Here is a 21,764-nt window from a genome sequence, read left to right as displayed (position 1 = left end):
TGCTGTCTGGTTTTTGTTTTTTTTTCATAGATGACACTTTGTACCCATGACAGTCTATGGGGTTGTTCATCTGTCACATAAGAGACATAATCTGACGTGGATCAATATCCGACAAAATCAGAAATGCAAGTCTAAGGGGCAGTGAACAAAACGGACAGCATTTGGATGCCATCAGAATGCTGTTCATTTTTCACTGACCAATGCGAGAAGGTGGAGAAATTTATTTATTTTTTTCTCAGTAAAAAGAGGAAACTTTTTTTTTTTCTTGTACTTCCAAAAACTGGAGTCTGAATGAGGCCTAACTTGTAGCAATCATATAGCTAATGTACCAGTTAGCACTTTGATGACACTTTTGCATGCATTATGTTTTTCTACCCAAAACTAGGAAAAGGATCCACAAGACAACGTTCTGAGATTTCATTTGTATGTAAATTGTGCTGATCCCATTGGCCACAAATCCTGTTTTTGGCTCAATAAAGACAAAACTTCAATATAGAAGTGAGATTTGAAAAACAATTCTTCTGGAAGGTCTTGTTCAATTGTAGTAATTTGGATAGGAATAGGCAGAAAAATGAACAAGTACACAAAAAATAATTTTGCCATTTTCCCATGTGTCTATTGTGCCTCCAAGGTAAATACAGTCCTATAAAAATCTTATTTGTTTCAGATGCCAACCAGTACAAATATGGTAAAACCAGAGCGGAGGAAGACGCTCGTAAGTTTGTGAAGGAGAAAGAACGTCTGGAAAAGGAGAAAGAAGTGATCAGAAACAAGCTAGTAGCACTAAGGAAAGAAAGAAGAGAGCTGAAGGAGATGTTGAAGAATAGCACAGGTAAGATAAGTAATGTGGCAAAAAGCTTCAGGAGTGTTCACACATGGCAGATTTTGCTGCAGAATTGTCAGGATGGAGAAAATGGAGAACTTCATGTCCAAATAGCCTTATTCCGATATGATTAGCCATAGCAGAAATGTATGCGTGTGAATCAATCTACCTGTAAGGCCTCCAATACACATTAGCTTAAAGGGGATATCCAGGACTATGTGTTTTTTTTTTTTTTTTTTTAACGAACAGGCAGGGCCGGACTGGGACTAAAATTCAGCCCTGGCATTTGAAGTTACACAGGCCCACTTGTCACATGGTGACTAGTGTTGAGCATTCCGATACCGCAAGTATCAGCCGATATTTGTGGTATCGGAATTCCGATACCGAGTTCCGATATTTTTGTGAAATCGGAATCGGAAGTTCCCAGTGTATGGTTCCCATGGTCTGGAGGAGAGGAGACTCTCCTTCAGGCCCTGGGATCCATATTCATGTAAAAAATAAAGAATAAAAATAAAAAATATGGATATACTCACCCCTCCGGCGGCCCCGGCTCTCACCGGTCCAAGCGTCTGTGCCTCCGTTCCTAAGAATGCAGGGAGTCGAGGACCTTCGATGACTTCGCGGCTTGTGATTGGTCGCGTGACCGCTCATGTGACCACTCACACGACCAATCACAAGCCGCGACGTCATCGAAGGTCCTTCACTCGCTCATTCTTTGGAACGGAGGCTGCCGGTTGCAGCGGTTACAACCAGGGCGCGTCAGAGGGTGAGTATATCCCTATTTTTTATTTTTATTCTTTATTTTACACATGAATATGGATCCCAGGGCCTGAAGGAGAGTTTCCTCTCCTTCAGACCCTGGGAACCATCCAGGATACCTTCCGATACTTGTGTCCCATTGACTTGTATTGGTATCGGCGATATCCGATATTTTTCGGATATCGGCTGATACAATCCGATACCGATACTTTCAAGTATCGGAAGGTATCACTCAACACTAATGGTGACTGTATAATATGTTTGTACACTTGTAGGCAGGGCCGGTTTTAGGCAAAGTGGAGCCCTACGCCTAGGCAAACATTAAAATGGGGCCCCAAATGCTAAAATATTGCACATCACACAAAAGCATTTCGGTTGTATTTACAAGCGCTGAGTTCAGGCCGCTAAATGAGTTTGATCGACAATACTGAAGTTGTTCAACACTTGTTTCCCGGCCTCTTTCCACCGTCTGAGAAAGAATGATGGGACAGAAAGATCACTAACAGATCACTAACCGATCCCCATACAGTATCATGTTATCAGCAGCACATCTACAGTTTACAGCGGCGATGTGCTTCTGAGAACAATGATTTTTGTTCCGGCAAAAACAATCTGAATATGCAGCATTTTACTTGTTTAGTAAAATACACCCCATAGTCCTCCATATATTATAATGTGCTCCACAGTCCTCCATATAGTATAATACACTCCCTATAGTCCTCCATATATTAAAATACACTGCTCAGGTCTCCACATAGTATAATACACTCCTCTTAGTCCTCCATATAGCATAATACACTCCTCACAGTGCTCCATATAGTATAATGCACCGCCATAGTTATCCATGTAGTACAATTCACTTCCCATAGTATAATGCACCCCATAGATCTTCATATAGTAGAACGTATTCCCCATAGTCCTCGATACAGTATAATGCAGCCCATATATAGTATAATGTAGCGACCACCCTACAGAATATAATGCTTCAACCACAGAGTATAATGCAGCCACCCCACAGAGTATAATGTAACCCCATAGAATATAATACAGCCCACCTCCCCATAATATATAATGTAGCCCCCCATAGAATATAATGCCGCCTCCATAGTATATAACACAACCTCCCCCATAGTATATAACCCAACCTCCCCCATAGAATATAATATACCACCACAATAGTATATACCACAGCCACATAGTACATATCATGGCCTCCCCATAGAAGATAATATACTCCCCATAGTATATAGCAAAGCCCGCATAGTATATAACAGCCCACACAGTAGTATATACAGCACAGCCCGCACAGTGGTATATCCAGCACAGCCCGCACAGTGGTATATCCAGCACAGCCCGCACAGTGGTATATCCAGCACAGCCCGCACAGTGGTATATCCAGCACAGCCCGCTCAGTGGTATATCCAGCACAGCCCGCTCAGTGGTATATCCAGCACAGCCCGCTCAGTGGTATATCCAGCACAGCCCGCTCAGTGGTATATCCAGCACAGCCCGCTCAGTGGTATATCCAGCACAGCCCGCTCAGTGGTATATCCAGCACAGCCCGCTCAGTGGTATATCCAGCACAGCCCGCACAGGGGTATATCCAGCACAGCCCACATCTCTCCTCCCCCCCCCCGAGAATGTCCCCACAGTCCAGTAAAAAAAACAAAAACACTCTTCTCACCTTTCCTCTTGCCAGTGTTGCTTCCTGCTCCTGTCTCAGCAGCTGCAGTCTGCTCGCCCGGGACACAGCAGGTGCGCGATGATATGATGTCATCGCGCACCCGCAGTGTCAGAGGCAGAGCGGGGAATGATGGGAGAGGGAGTGTCTGTAGACGCTCTCTCCTCCATCACTGCATTCAACTGTACCGGTGTCGTAGATGCCGGTATAGTTGAATGCGGCGGCAGGGGGGTGAGTCAGCGGCGGCGGGGTGAGGCGGATCGAGCGGCCCACGACTGGCACCAGCCCTTCTGGCATTTGCCAGAAGTGCCCGATGGCCAGTCCGGCCCTTCGAACAGGCAGTTAGTTAAAGGACAACTTCCTGACTGTTCTATCTGATGCCCGCTCAGAGCGGTCACTGATTGATTCTGCTGGCGATTCAGCTACTCCACATCAACAGAGCGGCTATTCTTCCGGGCTGCTCTGTCAACAGGGCATGACTGCCAAAGTCATGGTTGACAGCCAGCTCCCCACAGTTAGGCAGCAGAGCGACCCGGCTGTCAACCAGCATGACATCAGCAGTCACACCCCATCAACAGAGCAGAGCGGAAGAGAAACCGCTGTTCTGTAGACTTGACATCAGCAGAAACCTTTGAATCGCTGGCGGGAGAGGTCTGTGACATATTTGTGCCAGCAGCGATCTACCTGCCTGTTCTTGGGCCAGTAGTAAAAAAAAAAAAAAAAAATATAGTCCTGGAATATGAATTTCAACATGACCAGTCAACCATCGAATAAGTAAAGGGGTCGTACCCGAATATCCTGATGGGCTGCTACCAATAGAAATTGGCAGTGGGTTAGCTCTCCTCAATAAAAACAAACGTTAGACCAGTCCGTACGTTCTTGTTCATGGGGGAGTCAAGAAAGACAACTTTTGGCTACATGATCATTCGCCTGATGGCTATCTAAAGTGTATGATGGGCACCTTTATATGAATTCCAATTATGTTTATTAGAGAAGTTCCAAAATAAATTAAAAAAACCTTTATAATTGTGAAATATCGCTTTAGAAATCTAAAGGAAACTGGTAATGTGTTAGACGTCAAATTACCACACAATATGTTTTGGTCCTGTAATCGTATTACACCAATATCATGAGCCTAAGGCCGGTGTCCCACTTGCAACTGCAATGCGAGAAACTCGCGTGAGTCTCTCGCATCAATGCTTCTGGATCATTGGAGGAAGTTTGTTGTTGGATGATGTTTAGGTACCATTCTTTATTCGTGGCAGTGATTCATTTTATTGAACTTCCTATGACCTGTATGCCCATGTAGACAACTTAGGAAGGTTGATCCTACTGCCAGATTCCCTTTAAATCTTTTTGCCATAACTGTACATGTGGCCTCCTCATTAATGTCTGAGAAATCATGGACATTTGCATTTCTGATTCAGCAGTAAGAAAACAGCAATGCTAGGCCATGCAGATCCTAGGTCCACTTGTGGGTACAAAAGGCTTGAATCACCATGTCACTTTTCAATACATACTGTACATATTTCACACTCACTTTCTCATTTGTGTTCAGGAAAGCAACAGCAAGATCTAGAGGCAAGGTTAGCCTCTTTGGAAGAGCAGTGCAAGGACAATGAGAAGAGCCGTGTAGATTTGGAGCTACAACTTACAGAAGTGAAGGAGAATCTGAAGAAGTCACTTGCTGGAGGTCCATCGCTTGGATTAGCAGTGACAGGAAAAGCAGAGAACCCCGTACGTATTTCAGATATTAATTTTCATATATGATCTTATTAGTCGTAGATGCGTACAATATCAAACACTATACAGGCACAGTATTGGGACACAATTAATTATGGTTATGTATTCTATATCATTGTCACAAGTGTATAAAATCCAGCCCCTAAACATGCACTTTTGCAGCTTGCCTTTGCAAACATTTCTTTAAGAATCAGTCATTCTAAGCCGCTCATTAAATTTGAGTGTCAGCCAGTTCATGAAGTTTCTTTCCTCTTATATATTCCACGAACAACTGTGAGTTGTATTTTTTTAAACATCGAGAGTTTCAACTTCCCAATTTTAACAATTTAAGTCTTTCCGATGTAATTATAGCTGCTAAGCAAACAATTGCTGAGGTATGTCAGAAACTTTGATTAAACATCCATCCAGTCTGGGTTTCACTTCATAAAAATGGAACAAAGTAAAGCTAACCAGTATAATTGAGATACTCATGGCAAATTCACCAAAAATCTGGTCGCCATGGATCACATACAGTTGTGGGAAAAAAATTGCCCCCTTCCTAATTTCCTATTTTGCATGTTTGTCACACTTAAATGTTTCAGATCACAAAACAAATTTAAATATAAGACAAATATAACACCAGTAAACACAAAATGCCGCTTTTAAATTAAGGTCTTATTACGGGAAAAAGAAATCCAAACCTACAAGGCCCAGTGTGAAAGTGATTGCTCGTTCCTCTTAAAACATAAATTAACTGTGGTTTATCACATTTTTGGGAAACTGAGTTAAAATTTCCTAGCCACATGCAGGACTGATTATTGCCACACCTGTTCTCAATGAAGAAATCACTTAAATAGGACCTGCCTGACAAAGTGAAGTAGACCAAAAGTCCTCAAAAGCTAGATATCATCATGCCGCTATCCAAAGAAATTCTGGAACAAATGAGAAACAAAGTAATTAAGATCTATGTCTGGAAAAAGGTTATAAAGCCATTTCTCAAGCTCTGGGACTCCAGTGAACCACAGTGAGAGCCATGATCTACAAATGGCGAAAACCTGGAACAGTGGCAAACCTTCCCAGGAGTGGTCAGCCAACCAAAAGTAACCCAAGAGCGCAGCGACGACTCATCCATGAGGTCACAAAAGACTCTACAACAACATTCAAAGAACTGCAGGCCTCACTTGCCTCAGTTAAGGTCATTGTTCATGACCCCACAATAAGAAAGAGACTGGGCAAAAATGGCCTGCATGGCTGAATTCCAAGACGAAAACCACTGCTGAGCAATAAGAAAATAAAGGCTCATTTCAGCTTTGCCAGAAAACATCTTGATGATCTCCAAGACTTTTGGGAAAAATACTCTGCGCACTTACAAGACAAAACTTGATCTTTTTTTTTTTTTTAAGGTGTATGTCTCATTACAACTGGCATAGAAGTAACACAGCATTTCAGAAAAGGAATATCATAACCATAAAATGTGATGGGCTAGGGCTGTTTTGCTCCTTCAGAACCTTGAAAACTTGCTGTGGTAAATGGAACCATCAATTCTGCGGTGTACCAAAAAATCCTGTAGGAGAATGTCCGGCCATCTGTTCGTGACCTCCAGCTGAAACGCACTTGGGTTATGCAGAAGAACAATGATCCAAAACACACTAGCAAGTCCACCTCTGAATGGTTTAAAAAAACTAAATTTAAGACTTTGGAGTGACCTTTAATACGATTGAGATGCTGAGGCATGACCTTAAATAATTTAGCAAACATGAATGGCCCAAAATATCCTCGAGCATTGTAAAAGACTCATTGCCAGTTATTGCAAACGCTTGATTGCAGTTGTTGATGCTAAGGATGATCCAACCAGTTATTCGGTTTACGGGGCAATCACTTTTTCACAGAGCCCTGTAGATTTGGATTTTTTTCCGCTTAATAATAAAGACCTTCATTTAAAAATGGCATTTTGTGTTTACTGGTGTTATCTTTGTCTTATTTAAAAGAATAGGAAATCAGAAAGGGGAGCAAACACTTTCACACAACTGTATGCTCATCCACAGCTTCCATCTGAGGCCTTGGTTTTATAAGGTTATACCACAGGCCGCCTTCACAATTCTTATTCTCAAAATGCCCCTCTTTCTTTTTTCTTTTTTTTTTCTATTTTTCTTATTTCTGGCATACTCTTACCCGTTACTGGTCATGACCTTTCTAGCTCTATATTGGTAAAGTAGCCTATGGTGACATTTTGCCATTTTCATTGTACATAAAACCATGCACTTGTAGCTATACAGATTTTGCATTGTAACTGTATGGCTTTCTTTTGATGTTCAAGACCAATGCAAATTTTAAGTGGAAGCATTTAGGAAATACAGCAAGTCAGTCACGAGTTACAGGGTGGAGTCACTGACTGCTGTTGCGCATGGTGCATAGAGGTCACTAATGCTCTGCTGACTACATAACTGCAGAGATTCAGAAGGAGATGCATGCGCAGTGCACCTCTCTGAAGCTGGCATGTGTACACCCGGCTTCAGAGGATCAATGAAGTAATTGAGTCTGCATTTTTTGTATGCGTGAGGTATGTATAGCACTAGCGATGACATCTGCGCTTGTGAACCATGTTAAGTGGGCTGACTAGTCTGGGGACATTAACGCCCCATCGACTAGTCAAACGACTCCTTTACGTATCATAAATGGACTTTAGAAATACTTTTTCTAAAGATCTGTTTATGTATAATGTAATACATTGACTGTTAGGCAGGGAATTTATATATACAGACACAACTGCTGGTGGTTCTGGGGTCACGGGGGACCCGACAAGTGCCTTTTAAACATGACAGAACATTTAGGACAATTGTATGTTTCTAACTTTGTGGGAAAAGTTTGGGTTTCTTTTCTGTTTTAGCATGATTATGGACTTTGCTTTGAGTAGGGTTGGGTTAGGTTGACTTTAATGTGGAACATGAACGTCCCACACAGAGCCCTGACCTCATCTCCGATCACACATCTTTGAGAAGAACTAGAATGGAGATTGTGAGATAAGCCCTTTTATCCAACATCTGTGACTGACCTCCTAAAGGCTCATCTGGGTGAATGAGCAAAAATTTCCACAGACACATAATCTGATACTCTAATGCAAAAACTCTGCTCAGAAGAGTGGATGATGATGATTTTTTTTTTTTTTTTTATGCATCGATTGGGTAGGAGACCTGTTACTTGCTTGAAGTGGTTGTCCCAAAGTGCCAACTTAAAATCTGTCTACCTTGTAGGTGATAAATAACACAGCTCGGAACTCCTCTAATCACTAGAACAAGAATCCAATGTCCTATGTTTGCCTGTTATTTCAGATTGTTTCAGAATTATCTGCCCTGAGTCTGTATGTGACGAATACCACTATTCCTGGCCACTATGACTTGAACTATGCATTTTTCAATAGTTTTCCTCTCTGCAGGCTCAATATGATTTTCTGTTTTCTCTTCGCCACGACAGCACCCACTTGAGAGAGGGGATCCGCCCCTAGGAACAGGAAACCCTATGGAGAAATAAAAGGGGCGGTCCCCCTCGCTCCCACAGTTGGTTTCCTGTTCCTACGGGAAACGCTTGGAGAGAAGAGGATTCCCAGCCTGGATGCCGCTTGCGCAGTTTACCTTTATGGGACGGCAAGGGCTCCAGAAGCTGGAAGCAGCGTCGGGGGTCCTATGGCAGCTTCCCCCCTCTGCTGGCAGGTACCGTGAGGCCGGGTCTGGGGAGTCGCCTGGCTCACGAAGTTCCACCCAGCGGACCTGCGGGGACCGAATCGCTGGGGTAAGGAGATCCTGCGGCGCCATCTCCGATGGTGCGCAGGCAGCGTGGGTCCGGTGTACTGTCCCCCGGAAGCATTATCGCAACTTCCGGGGTGATTTAGGAGGAGGACGGCGCCTGCGCTAACGCTGGTGGGTGCGCAGGCGCATACAGCATGGCCGCGACCCGGATGTAGCGGTCACTTCCGGGTGCGGCAGGAAGAAGATGGCGGCCCCCATTAGAAAAGGACGCCGGCACTGATCCTCCGGCGTCCATCATGGCATCTCCCCAGGACCCGGCGATGGCTTCATCCGAAGTCACCGCTATTACGCCTGGTAGCCGGACAAGCAGCAGTCGCAGATCTTCTTCTTCTAAAAGCACCAGGGATAAAAAGTCAGGCCGGTCGGCTCCTCCATCTGTACCTCCGTCTCCTCCTCATCAGCCGGTATTGTAACAACAACTTCACTGGGTGAGTGTGTGTGTGTACCCTCTTGGGCTGATTATACTCCTCCTCTTTGTCTATATTCCTTAGGCAAAAAGAACAGGGAAAACCAAACACTAGCAATGTGCTTTATGTTCTCAGCCGCTCCCGGATAGTTATTTAAAGAAGCTGTGCCAGTCTTGCATTGAATCCACCTTACGTGAGGAATCTTCAGTAAGGTCGGAAGATATAAGGAGTATGATTAGAGAAGAATTACAGGCCTTCCGAAGCTCGGAAAAAATTCCTGAGGGTAGGAAAAAATCTAATTCCCCCAGGTCTGAGCAGTCTTCTGATATTGAAGATAAAGATTCGGATGGTTCCCCCAAGGATCATTTCCTCAGATGATGAGCGGGATACATGCTTTCCCACAGACAGTATCGATAACTTAGTCAAATCAGTTTGTAACACCATGGGCATTGAGGATACGAAAATCCCTAAAACGCCACAGGACGTGATGTTTGCTGGCCTGTCAGAAAAGAAAAAACCTTCTTTTCCTGTAATCCCAGCGATAAAAAATTTAGTCAAAAAGGAGTGGGAAAGCCAGGGGCAAAGAGGATTGCCGTCTTCGTCAAAAAGACGCTATCCCTTTAATGACGAAGATTTCTCCATATGGTCCAAAGCCCCGAAGGTAGATGCAGCAGTGGCATCCACTTCTAGGAAATCTTTACTACCCGTTGAAGATTTTGGTTCCTTGCAAGACCCGCTGGACCGGAAAGCTGATTCCCTCTTAAAAAGAGCATGGGAATCCTGTACAGGATCTTTCAGGCCGGCTATATCAGCAACATGCACTGCCAGGTCCATGTTAGTCTGGTTAAATGATTTAGAAGAAGGATTAAAAAGTGGCCTTTCCTGGGATAAACTGATCTCTTCCATGCCGTTAATCAGAGGAGCTACAGCCTTTTTAGCGGATTCCTCAGCTGATTCCATACGATTAGCAGCCAAATCGGCAGGTCTGACTAATGCGGCTCGTCGAGCCTTATGGCTAAAGGGGTGGAAAGGAGATCCCCAAACGAAGTCTAAGTTATGTGGTCTTCCATGCCAGGGTGAGTACCTATTTGGTACTAAGTTAGATGAGATACTAACTAAAGCAGGTGAGAGGAAGAAGGGGTTCCACAATAATACTTATCTCCCATCCTATAGGAGAGCGTTCCGAAAGCCCATGTTTAATAGAAGAAAGAACTATAAAAACCAAGACCGCTGGGCTAATAAAGACTTTAAACAGAAAGGAGCTTTTTTCGGAAAACGTCCATTCAAACCTGAGGATAAACCCCGTTAGGACAGATCTACCCGTTGGTGGTAGGTTGTCTTTCTTCTCTTCACAATGGCTGACAATGACTTCCAATCCGTGGGCAACTAGCCTTATATCTACGGGTCTAAAATTAAACATTGCCCGAGTCCCTCCGGACTCATTTTTATTGACTTCCTTAAAGGGAACCTATCACCCCGTTTTTTAAAGATTAGATAAAAATAGTGTGAAATAGGGGCAGAGCTGGGCTTTACATTACTGCCTTTTTGGTGCCTTTACACCCCCGTTAGGCTGCCGAAATACCTTTGTGAAGTGGCCGTTTTCTGCTGTCACTCAAGTTGGTCAGGTCGGATGGGCGTGGTCACAGCGCTGTTTCTCCCCCAGATCAGGCTCATCATTACGTTGGTGGCGTAGTGGTGTGCGCATGTCCAAAGCGAAGATCCACTGCCCAGGAGATTCAAAACAGCGCGGTCTTCGCTATTCGCCGTTTACCGGTGGGCGCGGCCATCTTTCCTGTGGCCGCGCGTGCGCAGATGGAGCGCTCTGCTGCCCGGGGCTTCAGGAAAATGGCCGCGGGATTCCGCGCGTGCGCAGATGGAGATCGCGGCGGCCATTTTCCTAAAGCCCCGGGCAGCAGAGCGCTCCATCTGCGCACGCGCGGCCACAGGAAAGATGGCCGCGCCCACCGGTAAACGGCGAATAGCGAAGACCGCGCAGTTTTGAATCTCCTGGGCAGTGGATCTTCGCTTTGGACATGCGCACACCACTACGCCACCAACGTAATGATGAACCTGATCTGGGGGAGAAACAGCGCTGTGACCACGCCCATCCGACCTGACCAACTTGAGTGACAGCAGAAAACGGCCACTTCACAAAGGTATTTCGGCAGCCTAACGGGGGTGTAAAGGCACCAAAAAGGCACTAATGTAAAGCCCAGCTCTGCCCCTATTTCACACTATTTTTATCTAATTTTTAAAAAACCGGGTGATAGGTTCCCTTTAAGGTCTCAATCACAACAAGAGGCCTTAGAACAGGAAATAATAAATCTCCTGTCCAAAGGGGTTCTAGTGGAAGTCCCTTTTCATCAAAAAGGAAGAGGGTTTTATTCCCCTTTATTTTTGATTCCGAAACCAGACGGAACATTTAGAACAATAATTAACCTGAAAAGACTAAACGTCTACTTAGAGAACCAAACTTTTAAAATGGAGTCTATACGATCAACTATAAAGCTTCTGTTTCCCCATTGCTTTATGGCAGTACTTGACCTTAAAGATGCGGATTACCATCTACCAATCTTCATCGAACATCAGCAATATCTACGGGTGGCAGTTATGATGGAAGGTCAAATAAGGCATTATCAATATACAGCAATGCCCTTTGGACTGTCGATAGCTCCGAGAGTCTTCACAAAATTAATGTCAGAAGTAATGTCATTTTTGAGATTAAAAGACACACTTGTAATACCATATTTAGATGACCTTTTGATAGTGGGTAACTCCCTTTCCCAATGCCATCAACGTTTACTTGATACAATTTCATCCCTGCAGGAATTGGGGTGGTTAGTAAACTGGGAAAAATCCAAATTGTCCCCCACAACTCGACAAACATTCCTAGGGCTTATTCTAGATTCTATAAATCAAAGGTGCTTTCTTCCCGACTCTAAACAACTAGCAATTATAAACAAGGTACAATCGGTGATTAATAACCCCCTAATTTCCCTAAGAGAAGGGATGTCCCTTCTTGGTTCTTTCACATCGTGTATTCCGGCTGTCCCATGGGCTCAATTCCATAGTAGAAAATTACAATATACAATTCTACAAGAAGAGGAGAGATTACAGGGCCAATTAGATAGTCAGTTATCCTTACCAACAGACGTGTTAAAATCTCTTACCTGGTGGTTAGATCAGAGTCATTTTACCAGTGGGTTTCCCTGGGTGGTTAAACCTTCTAAAACAATCTTCACCGATGCCAGTCCTAGTGGTTGGGGAGCACACTTAGGAGATCAAATAGTTCAAGGTCTGTGGTCTCTTAGAGAATCGAACGATTCTTCTAATAAAAAAGAACTGAAGGCTATCTATCATGCCCTATGTAAATTTCTTCTGCAGCTACACGGAACGCATACAAGAATCTTTTCAGACATGACAGCGGTGGCATACATAAACCACCAAGGGGGAACAAGATCAGAAGCTCTCATGTCTATAGCCGGCGACATTCTAACCATAGCAGAGGAGCACCTCCTATCCTTATCAGCATTGCATGTGAGAGGAGTCGACAATCCAAAAGGGGATTTCCTCAGCCGCCACACTCTCCGCCAAGGAGAGTGGGTTCTCAACCGTCGTATATTTTTAATGATAGTCAAAAAATGGGGCACTCCCGAGAGAGACCTTTTTGCGACGAGACACAACAGACAAGTCAAAAAGTTTGCTTCATTGTTCCGATCCGACAATCCAGATAACTTCGATGCTCTGCAAGTCCCATGGACATTCCAGAAAGCATATGCCTTCCCTCCGTTAATACTTCTTCCAACTGTGATCAGGAAGATAAGGGAGGACAGAGCAAACGTGATCTTAATAGCTCCGTTTTGGCCCAAGAGGCCATGGTTTTCCTGGCTGAGAGCCATGTCAATCTCAGACCCGTGGATCCTTCCGGAGGATCAGGATCTTCTCTTCCAGGGCCCCTTCAACCACCCTCATGTGAAGGGTCTACGGTTGACAGCCTGGAATTTGAGAGGCAGCTGCTAAAGATGAGAGGATTTTCTAACAAAGTAATTGACACTCTGCTACTAAGTAGGAAAAAATCCACCACATCTATTTATGTAAGAGTGTGGAAAAAATTTCTAAACCTCTACCCGACAGCCCTACCAAACGAAATTCATATTCCTATGATTCTAGAATTTCTTCAAAAAGGGCGCGATTTGGGTCTGGCAGTCAGTACCTTAAAAGTTCACATTTCTGCGCTTGGTGCTTTATATGGTCACGATATTGCAGGTAACAAGTGGGTAGCCAGGTTTATCGCAGCTTGCCAAAGGTCAGAGACAGTTCAAATTCCCCATGTACCACCTTGGGTGTTAATTTAGTCCTTGAAGCTCTGACAGACCACCCCTTTGAGCCACTACATTCAGCTCACATAAAACACGTCTCCATCAAGACAGCTCTTCTTGTCGCGTTAGTATCGGCTAGAAGAGTAAGTGACATACAGGCATTATCGATGGATCCACCGTTTATGTCTATATTTCCAGATAGAATTGTCCTAAAAACGGACCCTTCCTACTTACCCAAAGTATGCACTAAATTTCATAGATCACAAGAAATTTTCCTTCCCTCCTTCTATGATAACCCTACGAATCAGGAAGAACAAAAATACCACACATTAGATGTGAGGAGAGCCATATTAGCCTATTTAGATAGAACTAGCACCTGGAGGAAGAGCAGGGCTCTCTTTATTTCCTTCCAGGGTCATAAAAAAGGAGATGGAATCACGAAGGGTACTTTATCTCGGTGGATTCGGGATGCAATATGTCTGGCCTATTCATCCAAAGGGGAGAACCCGCCTGAGACCGTAAAAGCACATTCCACTAGGGCGATAGCATCATCCTGGGCCGAGCGAGCGGAAGTTCCGATAGAACTAATATGTAAGGCCGCAACCTGGGCTTCTCCTACTACCTTCTATAATCACTATAGATTGGATTTATCTACTTCATCTGACCTGTCCTTTGGTAGATCAGTTCTTAACACTGTGATCCCTCCCAAATGACTATCTCTGAAAGTCTCTCAAGTGGGTGCTGTCGTGGCGAAGAGAAAACACCGGATTACTCACCGGTAATGCTCTTTTATAGAGCCACGACAGCACCCCTTTACTTCCCACCCTAATAAGTTATTTTTATATAGGAGCACGATTAAGGGTGTTTTTGGTTCTTGTAGTTAGCCATACTTAAGTTATCTAATGATAAATGATGAAATCAAATTGCCTACTAAATCTGGTGGGCGGTTCCTCGCAATCTCTGTAACCCAACTGTGGGAGCGAGGGGGACCGCCCCTTTTATCTCTCCATAGGGTTTCCTGTTCCTAGGGGCGGATCCCCTCTCTCAAGTGGGTGCTGTCGTGGCTCTATAAAAGAGCATTACCGGTGAGTAATCCGGTGTTTCATAGTGTGCCAAGGTAAGGAGGCTTATTCGCCATGCAGTGATCCTCTGGGACATTTAATATGTAAATTGCCTCTTCAGAAAGGCGCTGGACTTGAACTCTGTAGCGCCCCCTGTTGGAAACTGTAATCCTACAAGTCACTATTTTGACCCTTTACTGAGTCTTGCAATGTGACTTAGGATAAAAGCCAAATCAAAATCTCAATTTGCAAACACGGTGTTTTGGGCTATTAGCCCTCATCAGTACAAAGTACGAGAATTCATTTTGCTAGGTGAGAGGCTCTGGACTGAGGTCTAAAGGGTATTGTTTCTCCTTGTTACTCTCTCCACAAGTGCCAATAGCCACTGCTCTTCAGACGTTCTTGGTCAAACTGCACACTGGACTACGCCAGATTCGGTGGACTTGGGTGGGAACTCTGGGGCAGCTGCAGGCTGGTATATTTAGCCCAATAACCATGGACCTTCCCAATCTGATAATAGATGGCTGCTTTACCTTTGCTGGTTACAAAAAGTGAGGGCAGACCCCACATAATTTTTTACATTTATTTTATCATAAAAAGCTGTCCAATAAACTCAACAGGGTTCAATTTTTATAATATGTTTGGGTGTTGTGCAACTATATTTCTATAGGTCTGTCTATATTATCTCTACAGCATTCATTGCTGTCCAAAAACATGGAGTATTTGGATGCAGAAATTTCTGCACCATTTCTGCCATGTGTGGATATATTGTTACTGTAAAGAAAACTTTTATACTTAAGGTTTTTATGAAAATTTAATTCAGTTATTCCTTCTGCAGGCATCAAAAACTCAACAAGAAAATGAGCGACCTGTGCCTGTCAACAGTGCCGCAGAGTTGAGACACAGAGCCCCATCCATAGTGACTACCAATAAAGGGAAGGTGCTCCAAAAGGCCAAGGTATGTTCCACCTACAATGAGTTGAGAGGTGCAGTCACTGAGATCTTTAGTGTCCTTCGGCGGCACCTGGATATATTCTGTGCATAAAGACAATTCTACTAATATCATTGTTCATTCATCTGTAATCGTAATGTTCTACCGTTGTATTTCAGGAGTGGGAAATGAAGAAATCATAAAGCACCAACATCTTCTATGTGGAAACCCGTCCTGGTGAACATGAAGTGTTTGTGTATGTACCTTCTCACAGAAAAACTGCAGAGATGAAGAAAGACAACGGCTGAACACTGGACTAATATGATGACAAGCGGATCTGGCTTTATCACATTCATTCTGAAAGATGTACAATATCAGACAAAATGAGATTTAATTTCAAGAAATACATGGATCATCAGCTCCTCATAAGAGTCCAGTAGTGAAAGTTGTGGCTTGGAAGTATAAGCCCCTAGTGATCAAAGCAAGTGAATGAATTTGGATTTTTAAGGAAAACGAGAGATGGAAACTGAAAATCTATATTATAAAACTTTATTAAATACTGTTGGGTCTATGCTGTGCATACAGGACATAGCCTCTCTACTGTGAATGTCTAACCGTTTTCTCAGCACCTACACTAAATATAAAAGACTGGTCACAAAAGGATAAGAGTTGTATACTGGGTAGTTTCTTATAGATTTTCTATATAAAGTACAAACTAAAAGAATATAATTGCAAGACCAGCCCCGCTAGAGGTAAAGAAGGCTGTCGGTCATTCTACATGGCATTTACCTACTGAGCCAATCCTCATTTGCATCCTGAACACTGGCAGTGGTATTAGTCTGACTTGGTGAGATCACTCGTCAACATTTTCATTTCCTCACACCCACCCCAACTAAAGAACACTCTAAAACACTAGGTGCTATGTATAAAACATGTACATTTCTGTTTTCCGCTTTTAATTGTGCACATTAAATGCCCTTGAAAATGTATTGGAAGAGATTTGTAAAAACAAATGTAAAAATGTTGTGTTCATTTTCCAGGATGACTTAATAAAATGGCAGTTGTATAACAAGAGGTCAACAATTGACACCGTTGTGTAGCGTCTCACTAGGATATGCCATAAATGGACCCAGATGTAATAAATATCTGATTGTTCGACCGGCGGCTATCTCTCCCGAATCCTCCATGCCTAGCGCTGCCGAACTGCCCTGGTGGCGGATTATGTCCCAGAGAACAAAAGGATTAGCAGTCCGAAATTGGACACGCCGGATCCATATTTCCCCAGACAATACTTGTAGGGGGAAAGTTGAGTCCTCCATATATAATTTACTGTTAGTCGATAGCAGTGGGTCCCGATTACTTTTAATTAATATTTATCTAATGTGTATGGTGACTTTTACAGCTTATGGAGGAGGATCAACCCTTTGGAATAGAGAACTATAGGATCTAGTTCTGCTTCCGCATTGTAACACTCCCGACTGTCCGTCATACAGTGAACTGCAACACGGCACCACAATGAGTTCCCTTTACAAGGTGTGGCTAGAAGTGTCGCGGTGTAGGTAAAACATGCAAGGGGACACAAGTACTGTGGCCCTTTAATTTAGTTGGGATCACAGCAGACTCCAAGTTCTAAGTCAGTGATGGCATATCCTACAGATTTAGGCATGTAGTGTCGGTGTGCTGCTGGAATTTTTTCTTTATTGGAGAACATACAGACCCGTTGAGTGCCATATTGAAGTTCAAAATTGGATCAGCAGAAGACCTGCTCTGAGTTGTCAGATTTATTATTTTAACGAATGTCTGAATAGATCTTTTTAACTCAATTGGTTCGTGTGCCATCCGGTAAATGACCTGGCAGCACTCCGACATTTCACATGGATCTGTGAATGGAGCCTAGACAACACTTTCTGTGGTAGTATTAGTAAACCTCTTGAATTTGTACTTTGATTTTAGAAAGATCATGGCATGGTATATACATTGTTTTGCAAGTTTATTCTCACTCAATTGATTTTGATTCATGTTAAAATCTGAAAAGATAGCTATTGATTTGTGATTTCAGCCTGGGAAAGTGCTATGATTTCTCCTCCTAAGGTATAGTGAGAAGGAAACCCCCTTTATCTGCATATTGTGCCACTGTTGTACAAAGAGCTCTATGCACTTTATAAGTCTACCAAGTGTTTTTCAATAAAAGGGACAATGTACAGAATTACTCTGGGATTTTTATTTTCTAACTTTATTTTTATACACCAGTTAATTATAACCATTACATGCTCTGTTATAAATACACAAGTCATATAATTGCTGATTTTTAGAGAATAAGCAATATATTTATGTGATAATATATATTTGGGCTAAGAATTTTACTTACGGAAGTTGTTTTGCCAAATTAATTGGCTTTAGTTGGGCAACAGGTGCCCAAGGAGTATGGCCACCTCAAGGGTACAAACACAAGGGCTGCCATGTGGCCACTTTAGAGAGGAATACCACTTGGCCTTCCAAGCTGTAGTAGTTTAATAGCTCTTCAAAAATTGAATGCATTTGTTAATGGCCACAATCAACTTCACTGTGTTTTTCTAATGCATTGGAGTCCAGAGAAAACCTCTGCCAAATGGCTCTGGCAGCAGTTTATTTCCTGAAGAACTAAAGGGTTGTGCATTAAATTCAAACTGCCCGACACTTATCACCCTCAACATTATCAGTGGACTGTTGACCAATCCCGCCTTACGGGAGATCTACACAAGATTTTTGTTTTCTCAGTCCCCCATGACAGCACCACAGAGAGAGGGGATCCTCCCTTCAGGGACAGGAAACCTATAGGATAAAAGGGCGGTACCTCTCCCCTGCATCAGTTTGGTTTCCTGTCCCTGACTGGGAACCTGGTAGGATAATCTCTGCAATGTGGTGCTGTCATGGGGGACTGAGAAAAGCATAGTTACTTACCAATAATGGTATTTCTCAGAGCCCATGACAGCACCCACTTATTCCCCCCTCATCATGTGTGCGGTGAGCACTTTATATTATATGAAGTTTTTTTTTTTTTGTTATATATGTATATATGTATATATGTATATATGTATATATCACGGTGTACACCTGTTAAGCAATATGTTAAAAGTGTATATTTTTTTTATTGTCACTAACCTGGAGGACCTCCGATGCTCTTTAAACCAAAAACCAAAAAGTTTTTTTGGGAAAAAAAACTGCTTCAATGCAAAGCTTGAATTTTGAATATGGATAGACTCAATGCACTCACAAAAGAACATTTTCCAGAAGGTTAGTCAGTATTTTTAAATGATGCCCCAGATCCATCTATATGAATTGACTTTTATGATTGAGAGCATGCATCAATGTAAACAATTTAGATCTAATTTATATTATTATTTTATCTATTTTTAAGGAATATACACTGCTCAAAAAAAATAATGGGAACACTAAAACAGAATATAACTTCAAGTAAATCAAATTTCTGTGAAATCAAACTGTCCACTTAGGAAGCAACACTGATTGACAATCAATTTCACATGCTGTTGTGCAAATCGAATAGACAACAGATGGAAATTATTGGCAATTATCAAGACACCCTCAATAAAGGAATGGTTCTACAGGTGGGGACCACATCTCAGTACCAATGCTTTCTGGCTGATGTTTTGGTCACTTTTGAATGTTGGTTGTGCTTTCACACTTGTGGTAGCATGAGACTGACTCTACAACCCACACAAGTGGCTCAGGTAGTACAGTTTATCCAGGATGGCACATCAATGCGAGCTGTGGCAAGAAGGTTTGCTGTGTCTGTCAGCGTGGTGGCCAAAGGCTGGAGGAGCTAGCAGGAGACAGGCCAGTACACCAGGAGACGTGGAGGGGGCCGTAGGAGGGCAACAACCCAGCAGCAGTAACGCTACCTCGGCCTTTGTGCAAGGAGGAACAGGAGGAGCACTGCCAGAGCCCTGCAAAATGGCCTCCAGCAGGCCACAAATGTGCATGTGTTTGCACAAATGGTTAGAAACCGACTCCATGAGGATGGTCTGAGTGCCCGACGTCCACAGATGAGGGTTGTGCACACAGCCCAACACCGTGCAGGATGCTTGGAATTTGCCACAGAACACCAAGATTGGCAAATTCACCACTGGTGCCCTGTGCGCTTCACAGATGAAAGCAGGTTCACACTGAGCACATGTGACAGAGTCTGGAGATTCCGTGGAGAGCGATTTGCTACCTCTAACATCCTTCAGCATGACCGGTTTGGCAGTGGGTCAGTAATGGTGTGGGGTGGCATTTCTTTGGAGGGCCACACAGCCCTCCATGTGCTCTCCAGAGGTAGCTTGACTGCCATTAGGTACCAAGATGAGATCCTCAGACCTTGTGAGACCATATGCTGGTGCGGTTGGCCCTGGGTTCCTCCTAAAGCAGGACAATGCCAGACCTCATGTGTCTGGAGTGTGTCAGCAGTTCCTGCAAGATGAAGGCATTGAAGCTATGGACTTGCCCGCCCGTTCCCCAGACATGAATCTGATTGAGCACATCTGGGTCATCATGTCTCGCTCCATCCACCAATGTTACGTTGCACTACAGACTGTCCAGGAGTTGGTGGATGCTTTAGTCCAAGTCTGGGAGGAGATCCCTCAGGAGACCATCCGCCGCCTCATCAGGAGCATGCCCAGGCATTGTACAATAGGGAGGTCATACAGGCACGTGGAGCGCGCACACACACAATACTGAGCATCTTTTCCTTGTCATGAGGCATTTCCACTGAAGTTGGATCAGCCTGTAATTTAATTTTCCACTTTGATTTTGAGTATCATTCCAAATCCAGACCTCCATGGGATTTTAATTTTGATTTTTATTGTTCTGAACACATTCTACAATGCAATGAATAAAAATTTGCAACAGGAATATTTCATTCAGAGATATCTAGGATGTGGTATTTTAGTGTTCCCTTTTATTTTTTTGAGCAGTGTATTCAAAATGATTTGGCATAATCTATGATTTTAATCCTCTTCTTTCTGGGATTTTGGATCCAGTGGGTGGTCCGATCAGTGACTGACAGCTTTCTTTTAAGAGTGCATACAGATATTATTAATTATTATTATTTATTTATATAGCACCATTGTTTCCATGGTGCTGTACATGAGAATGGGTTACATACAAGTTACAGATATCACTTACAGTAAACAAACTAACAATGACAGACTGATACAGAGGAGCAAGGATCCTGCCCTTGCGAGCTTACATTCTACAGGATTATGGGGAAGGAGACAGTAGGTTGAGGGTTGCAGGAGCTCCGGTGTTGGTGAGGCGGTAGCTTCGGTAGTGATGAGGAGGCAGCGGGGTCAGTGCAGGCTGTAGGCTTTCCTGAAGAGATGGGTTTTCAGGTTCCGTCTGAAGGATCCGAATGTGGTTGATAGTCGGACATGTTGGGGCAGAGAATTCCAGAGGATGGGAGATACTCGGGTGAAGTCTTGGAGGCGACTGGATGAGGAGCGAATAAGTGTGGAGGAGAGAAGGAGGTCTTGGGAGGACCGGAGATTACATGAGGGAAGATATCAGGAGATTAGTTCAGAGATATATGGAGGAGACAGGTTATGGATGGCTTTGTAGGTCAGTATTAGTAATTTGAACTGGATACGCTGAGGGAATGGGAGCCAGTGAAGAGATTTGCAGAGGGGGGAAGCGGAGGAATAGCGAGGAGAGAGATGAATTAGTCGGGCAGCAGAGTTAGGGTACCGTTACACTAAAAGACTTACCAACGATCACGACCAGCGATACGACCTGGCCGTGATCGTTGGTAAGTCGTCGTGTGGTCGCTGGGGAGCTGTCACACAGACAGCTCTCTCCAGCGACCAACGATCAGGGGAACGACTTCGGCATCGTTGAAACTGTCTTCAACGATGCCGAAGTCCCCCTGCAGCACCCGGGTAACCAGGGTAAATATCGGGTTACTAAGTGCAGGGCCACACTTAGTAACCCGATCTTTACCCTGGTTACCATTGTAAAAGTAAAAAAAAAAAAACCACTACATACTCACCTTCTGATGTCTGTCACGTCCCCCGGCATCCACAGGGTTATGCGCTGCTGCCGAGAGCTTCCTGCACTGAATGCATCAGCGCCGGCAATAAAGCAGAGCACAGCGGTGACATCACCGCTGTGCTCTGCTTTCCGGCCGGCGCTGACAGTCAGTGCAGGAAGTTCTCAGCAGCAGCGCGTAACCCTGTGGACGCCGGGGGACGTGACAGACATCAGAAGGTGAGTATTTAGTGTTTG

The 21,764-nt window shown here is 43.7% G+C and overlaps 1 protein-coding gene across 1 annotated transcript in view; it reads left to right on the top strand.

Annotated features, from left to right (window-relative positions):
- AFAP1L1 (actin filament associated protein 1 like 1) overlaps positions 1–17,714 on the top strand; it is a 110,460-nt gene extending 92,746 nt beyond the window's left edge. Inside the window, exons 15-18 of the mRNA XM_077265768.1 lie at positions 668–832; positions 4,822–5,000; positions 15,414–15,533; positions 15,686–17,714. Of these exons, the coding sequence (XP_077121883.1) occupies positions 668–832; positions 4,822–5,000; positions 15,414–15,533; positions 15,686–15,709 (488 nt within the window). The 3' untranslated portion in view covers positions 15,710–17,714. The remainder of the gene's footprint in view (positions 1–667; positions 833–4,821; positions 5,001–15,413; positions 15,534–15,685) is intronic.
- Positions 17,715–21,764: the final 4,050 nt, after the last annotated feature.

The sequence above is a fragment of the Ranitomeya variabilis genome, chromosome 5 (assembly GCF_051348905.1).
Source record: "Ranitomeya variabilis isolate aRanVar5 chromosome 5, aRanVar5.hap1, whole genome shotgun sequence".
NCBI classification, from domain to species: Eukaryota; Metazoa; Chordata; class Amphibia; order Anura; family Dendrobatidae; genus Ranitomeya; species Ranitomeya variabilis.
Note: the sequence above shows the minus strand (reverse complement) of the source record. Positions and strands in the feature narration are given on the sequence as shown.